The following is a 7,580-nucleotide window of genomic DNA, read 5'->3' on the forward strand; positions in this document are numbered from 1 at the left end:
GCTGGGGATACTGGGACAGCTGGCCTGGGAGTGCTGGGGATACTGGGACAGCTGAGCCTGGGAGTGCTGGGGATACTGGGACAGCTGGCCTGGGAGTGCTGGGGATACTGGGACAGCTGAGCCTGGGAGTGCTGGGAGTGCTGGGGATACTGGGACAGCTGAGCCTGGGAGAGCTGGGAGTGCTGGGGATACTGGGACAGCTGAGCCTGGGAGTGCTGGGGATACTGGGACAGCTGGCCTGGGAGTGCTGGAAGTGCTGGGAGTGCTGGGAGGGCTGCAGTTCAGGTGGATTTGCACAGTCCCTGGAATAGATTGCATTGTATTGTCCTGTATTGTATTGTATTGTATTGTATTGCATTGTATTGTATTGCATTGTATTGTATTTGTGGGGGATTGTAACTCTTCTCTCCCCTTCAGTCCTCATCAGGAGTCTCAGAAGATCTTCAAAGCAAATAACCAGATGGACACCGAGGTCCTGAAAGCAAAGGTGAGTCTGTGTGTGTGTCTCAGTGTGTGTGTGTGTGTGTGTGTGTGTGTGTGTGTGTGTGTGTGTGTATGTGTGTCGGTGTGCTCTGGGCTGCGGTTCTGAGTCGTGGTTTCTGGTTCTGTTTCAGCTGCTGGGTCTGGGCACGGCTCTGCTGGAGAATGTGGATCCAAACCCGGAGAACTTTGTGTGTGCCGGCGTGATTCAGACCAAATCGGCACAGGTGGGCTGCCTGCTGAGACTGGAGCCCAACGCACAGGCGCAGGTAACCTGAACATAATATACACCCTGTGAACCGACCCAGGATGCATACTGAGACCCGGGGACTGTGTACATACTGAGACTTGAGCCCAATATATTATAACATGTATCATGTACCCCTCTCTCCCCTCTCCTCTCCTCTCCTCTCTCTCCTCTCTCCCTCTCTCTCCTCTCCTCTCTCTCCTCTCTCCCCTCTCTCTCCTCTCCTCTCCTCTCTCTCTCCTCTCCTCTCTCCTCTCTCTCCTCTCTCCCCTGTCCTCTCCTCTCCTCTCTCCCCTCCTCTCCTCTCCTCTCCTCTCCTCTCCTCTCTCCTCTCTCCTCTCTCCTCTCTCCTCTCCCCCCCTCTCTCTCCTCTCTCTCCTCTCTCTCCTCTCTCTCCTCTCTCTCCTCTCTCTCCTCTCTCCTCTCTCTCTCCTCTCTCTCCTCTCTCTCCTCTCTCTCCTCTCTCTCTCTCTCTCTCTCTCTCTCTCTCAGATGTATCGCTTGACTCTTCGCAGTAGTAAGGAAATCGTCTCGAAGCGACTCTGCGAGCTGCTGGCAGAACAGTTCTAGAGCAGCGGGGATCCTTCTAGAACGAGAAGGAGGGGTTCTAGAACGTCTACACAAGAAGGGACCAGTCTGGAGCGGCTGTAGAGGGCGCTGGTGGGGAGGGAGGTTCTGCAGCGGTTCTAGACAGTGCTGAAGGGATTGCTCTCGCGTCAGGATCTCTGACCTGCATGCCTGTCTGTTTAATCACTCACTCATATTAATAGTAATAATGATAAGAATGGAAACGATGAAACCGTCTGTCTGTATCAATCCTGCCGCTTGTCTGTGATTGTGTCAGTGTTGTAGCGTGTCCGCGTGCGTGTGTGACGCGTGTGTGACACGTATGTGAAGCGTGTGTGCCGTGACTCTCCGGACCCCCCCCCCCCCCGACGCACTGTTTTGACGTCGATCTTTCATTCCATCTGTCTGAGATATTACATCATGAAACCAGTCCAGCGCCCCGCATTCCAGTATAGAACAGGGGGCTCCCAGTACACCAGTCCAGCGCCCCGCATTCCAGTATAGAACAGGGGGCTCCCAGTACACCAGTCCAGCGCCCCGCATTCCAGTATAGAACAGGGGGCTCCCAGTACACCAGTCCAGCGCCCCGCATTCCAGTATAGAACAGGGGGCTCCCAGTACACCAGTCCAGCGCCCCGCATTCCAGTATAGAACAGGGGGCTCCCAGTACACCAGTCCAGCGCCCCGCATTCCAGTATAGAACAGGGGGCTCCCAGTACACCAGTCCAGCGCCCCGCATTCCAGTATAGAACAGGGGGCTCCCAGTACACCAGTCCAGCGCCCCGCATTCCAGTATAGAACAGGGGGCTCCCAGTACACCAGTCCAGCGCCCCGCATTCCAGTATAGAACAGGGGGCTCCCAGTACACCAGTCCAGCGCCCCGCATTCCAGTATAGAACAGGGGGCTCCCAGTACACCAGTCCAGCGCCCCGCTTTCCAGTATAGAACAGGGGGCTCCCAGTACAGTGTCCTCTCCTCTCTCTCTCTCTCTCTCTCAGACACTAATCACTAACAGGACGTTTCTGGAACCCTCAAACTGGCTCAGTTCTAGTATAAATATAAATATCTGTGTGTGTGTGTGTGTGTGTGTGTGCGTTCTGTTAAGAGTGTGTGAGATGGTAGAGTATTTTTAACTGTTATAACTATGCGGTTGTTTTATTTCGATTGATATATATATATATATATGTTGTTGTGTTGCATTTGTTTTTTTTTAAGTTAGGGAGTGAAGTTCGGAAGGGATGGGGGGGTCGGGGGTCAGGGGTCAGGGGTCATTCTGAATCGGACTCCCGAGGAGCAGACAGCCGTTCCTCTCACGATGAAATCTCAAATCTGTATCGTCTCACCCACTGGAAAGGGAATCCTCGCACCCGTGTCAGTGTGCCTGGAACCCGCGGGCCTGGTTAGTGAGCACGGCTCTGTGCTATTGAACCCTGACCCAGCCCCCCCTGCTGGTGGAGTGAAGGAAGTGTACAAGTGTTAAGAGTCAATGCAATGTGATTGTACCTGTGATAGAAACCCTGGATTTCAAAATGTGACAATAAAATAAGAGTCTAAACATCACAAACAGTGTGTGTGTGTGTGAGTGTGTGTGTGTGTGTGTGTGTGTGTGTGTGTGTGTGTGGAGTACACTGAGTGTGTGTGTGTGTGTGTGTGGAGTTCACTGTGTCTGTGTGTGTGTGTGTGTGGAGTTCACTGTGTCTGTGTGTGTGTGTGTGTGTGTGTGTGGAGTTCACTGTGTCTGTGTGTGTGTGTGTGTGTGGAGTTCACTGTGTCTGTGTGTGTGTGTGTGTGTGTGTGTGTGGAGTTCACTGTGTGTCTGTGTGTGTGTGTGTGTGGAGTTCACTGTGTCTGTGTGTGTGTGTGTGTGTGTGTGTGTGGAGTTCACTGTGTCTGTGTGTGTCTGTGTGTGTGTGTGGAGTTCACTGTGTCTGTGTGTGTCTGTGTGTGTGTGTGGAGTTCACTGTGTCTGTGTGTGTCTGTGTGTGTGTGTGTGGAGTTCACTGTGTCTGTGTGTGTCTGTGTGTGTGTGTGTGGAGTTCACTGTGTGTGTGTGTGTGTGTGTGTGTGTGTGTGTGGAGTACACTGTGTGTGTGTGTGTGTGTGTGGAGTTCACTGTGTCTGTGTGTGTGTGTGTGTGGAGTTCACTGTGTGTGTGTGTGTGTGTGTGTGTGTGTGTGTGTGTGTGTGTGTGTGTGTGTGGAGTTCACTGTGTGTGTGTGTGTGTGTGTGTGTGTGTGTGTGTGTGTGTGTGTGTGTGTGTGTGTGTGTGTGTGTGTGCGCTTTTATAGAGGAGTCTCTGTTGATTGACAGGTATGTGGAGCTTCTCAGGACCAGACTGTGGAGACCTCCTCATCCTCACAGCCCTGTCAAGAGACAAGAACACAAACACAGTGAGGGGAAGAGCATTAATACACGTGAACTAGTGAAGAGAAACCCTAAGCTGACTTTTAGCTAGTTAGATGAATTATAAATAGCTCTTGTGATTTTGTAGTTTGTATACATCCCAATCAGCCTTAACTGATTTGTGTGAGTTAACTCAAAGGCTAATTATATATATATATATATATATGTTAAAATGTATAAAACATTAACCATATAATCCCCAATTACCATTTTGGTGACAATGTAATATTTCTACTCATTTTAATATAGATATATAACTTAATGAAGAGAAACCAATTGGCGGAATACAAGATTGCATGTAGTTTCAGAACATCTCCCCCTGGTGGTTAATTGCGGTGTTTACGGCAGACTAATTCAATGGGTTTGTCCACATCCCGTATATTTCCATATTACCCATAATTCAATAGGTATTGATTTGTGCCACTTAACTGGAAAGGTACTTATATTTAAATTATATATATATTTTAAATAATTAAAATTGTATACAACAATGAACATATAATCCCCAAACAATATAATATTTTAACTTATTTTAATATATGTAAATTAATGAGAAGTAACCCTAAGTTGAATATTAGCTAGTTATACGAATTATAAATAGCCCTTGGAATTGTGTAATTAGCATATATCCCAATTACCCTAAACTGTAAAATTACTGATTTGTGAGAGTTAACTCAAAAGCTATGAGTAATATATCTATATAGATATATATTTTATTTTAAAGAATTAAAATTGTATAAAACATTAACCATATAATCTTCAATTACCACTTTGGTGACAATATAATAGTTTTAATCATTTTAATATAGAAATATAATGTAATAAAAACCAACCACAAGTAGGCTTTTGACTAGTTATATGAGTTATAAATAACGGTGGAACTCTCTACATATATTGCAAGAGCTGTATGGCTTGAGCTAGTGATGGGGTTACTGGTGATGAGGAGGGTGGAAAGAAGGAGGGAGGTAGTTATATTGTTCGAAGGGAACAATGCTTTTGTGTGTTTGTTATGTTCTGTAATTGTATTTCTGTTTTATTATTTCTGTTTTGTATTATAAAAGCTTTGGCGATACCTGAGCGCTCTCGTCATGCCAATAAAGCATTTTTGAATTGAATTGAATTGAATTGAATTGAGTGAAGTGGCTGAGATGAATGTAAGTACAGTGCTGAGAAGGAGGTGTAGGTTGGTAAGGGAGGAGATAGAGAGACAGAGCACCCAGGGAGGAATGGGGAGTAGGAAAGAGATGGGAGGAAGAGAGAGAGGGACAATGCGAAGGGTGAAGAGGGACAAAGACGAGCCACACCCATCAAAAAGGCCAGCACTGACCTTTTTGATGCGCGTGGCTCGTCTTTGCTCCTCCCCATTGGACATAGACCACCCTCAACCACTGACTCTTGACTCTTGACCCTTGACCCATGACCATTGACCTATGAGCCCTTCAGCCTTTTAAGAAATACATATTACTTTTTTTTTTTTTTTTTTAAGATATTTGAACCCTTTAGACCCCAGAATAATTAAAGAACCCTTTTGGAGATTCCTTGGAATTTTGGCAAAAAAACTGAGATTTCACTTGTGTTATTGAAATAACCACAAATGAAAAGCTATGAAAATCATTCTTTTGTAAATCTTTCACAACACATTTTCTTTATTTTGAACAGGTCAAATTATTGTTTCAAATAACACAAAATTGAAAGTTTTTTTGTAAAATTATTGCAACAAATGTAACGATATAAAAAAAACGGTTTAACACTAAACCCACAGAGACTTCGGACAACATACAACCACTGAATTTTAAAATGCTTTCAGTACAAAAATGACAAACAAACGGATACAAATTATTTTTACCTACATTTTCAGAGCAGAAACACTGTACTTACATTAAAAATTAAACCTTTTTTTCTTTACAAAAAGATCAGATATTCAAAAACATGAAAAACTAATACTACTGCTACAACTACTACTAATACACCTCTATACGATATAGGGTTAGGGTTAGGGTTAGAGTTAGGGGTTAGGGGTTAGGGTTAGGGTCACACTCGTTTCCGTGCTAAAGGTCTTGTTTTGTAGCTCGCAGTAATACCTTTCCAGGCATACCTTGATTCAATTGATACCACCTGTGGTTATTTAAATATTAATTCAAAAAAAAACCTGAACGGGACGTTTTTTCGCCAAATGTAAACGAAACCTATTTAAGGTCGTTATTTAGTGTAGCAGTCGAATAAAAACTCGAGCGCGGTGTTGTTTTGTAGCTTGCAATCATACCTATCCAACGATACCTTGTATGAGGTGGGGTTATTGAAATATTAATTTTAATGTGATTCCCATTGAAACGTATAGGCGTTTTCACCAATAACACGTGCCATTTAGCGCAGGTGTGGAATTACAACCCAGGAACGGTCTCGTTGTGTAGATTACACCCTTATCTGTATAACAATGCCCTACCTGAAACGATAGCACCTGGCGTTTCGTATTTTTAGGGAAAATAAGAATTTTGCACCAAACCGCAACTTGACGAAAACCCATAGGATAACATTGAAATCCACAAAACACAATTGCTTTTTTTTTCAACGGATTGGTCTCAAATTTGGTACACAATTGCTACCTACTACCCTGATACAGGAACTGTTTGAATGGTTTCTCTAGCCCTTACTGTTCCAGAGAAATAAATAAAAAAGAAGTGAATTTGCATCTGCCAGTAATCTTTTTATTTTTTTTCTTATCAATCAGTTTTTGCAGGATTCATTACAAGGCCACTGAATCCTGTTAGAGACTAATTCTCTGATACTACAGCCATTTAAATGGAGCTTCTATCTGGTCGCACAGCCGAGAAACACTTAAAAAGGTTCTTATCAAATATGCTGCAATCTCTCGGTATGAGTCAATCTAAGGCAAGCTGCTGCATTTCAACCAAAAGCCCCATAAACCTGTGCTTCTACATTTATTATCTGCATATAATACAGGTACTCTTTAGCAATTTTCAGCCACCTACCACATTCGCTGATTCTTTGAGAGCCTGCCAAAGCTGTCCCGAATGCCCCATAGGCTTAAAGCAGCGGTCGCCTTGGCTGAAGGGCAAAAAAGCTGAATTTTGCAGGAATCGCTCTAAAAACACTGGGCTGAGTTACAGGCTGTTAGTCTGATACTACAGCCCTTGGAATGGTGTTTCTACCTGCTTGCACGGCTTCAAAACTCTTCCAAATGTACTTTATCAAGGGGCCTGCAGTGCACTTAGAAGTGGCATTGAAGGACAGGGGCAGCGTCGGAACCGAAAGGCCCAGCAACCTGTGCTTTTCAACCACTTATCTGCATGTCATACAGGTACTCTGTAGCAATTTTCAGCCACCTACCACATTCGCTGATTCTTTGAGAGCCTGCCAAAGTTGTCCCAAATGCCCCATAGGCTTAAAGCAGCGGTCGCCTTGGCTGAAGTGCAAAACAGCTGAATTTTGTAGGAATCGCGCTAAAAACACTGGGCTCAGTTACAGGCTGTTAGTCTGATACTACAGCCCTTTGAATGGTGTTTCTACCTGCTTGCATGGGTTCAAAACTCTTCCAAATGTACTTTTTCAAGTATTTGAATGGTTGCCGACTCCACTTCTTAGGGGCTGCTGCCATCTACTGGTGGAAAATATTTATGACATCGGGGACCCAACGCAAATGCTGTTACTCTTATTTGAATTGCTAAAAAAAACCCGATTTCTGTAGGAATTCTTCTAAAAACACTGCAGGTGTTTTTAGAACTATCGAAAAATGCTCAAACAGGTGATGTACATTGTAATGGACACCAGGTCTGAAAGGGTTAAGGACAGGGGGGCCTCCGCAGCGCTTGTGCAGGTGTTCAGCCCGAGCTCGCGGAACTGCAGCCCGGCCTCATAACACCCG

At 44.9% G+C, this 7,580-nt stretch overlaps 1 protein-coding gene across 1 annotated transcript; it reads left to right on the forward strand.

Annotated features, from left to right (window-relative positions):
* Window positions 1-5: 5 nt before the first annotated feature.
* On the forward strand, window positions 6-2,858 carry LOC131727261 (AP-2 complex subunit alpha-1-like; the record flags this gene model as incomplete). Its single annotated transcript, XM_059018795.1, has 4 exons — window positions 6-208; window positions 418-487; window positions 615-749; window positions 1,220-2,858. Coding segments are annotated over 4 exons (486 nt in total), but the record flags the coding sequence as incomplete, so codon positions are not given.
* Window positions 2,859-7,580: the final 4,722 nt, after the last annotated feature.

The sequence above is a fragment of the Acipenser ruthenus genome, unplaced genomic scaffold, assembly GCF_902713425.1.
Source record: "Acipenser ruthenus unplaced genomic scaffold, fAciRut3.2 maternal haplotype, whole genome shotgun sequence".
In the NCBI taxonomy this organism is placed as follows: domain Eukaryota; kingdom Metazoa; phylum Chordata; class Actinopteri; order Acipenseriformes; family Acipenseridae; genus Acipenser; species Acipenser ruthenus.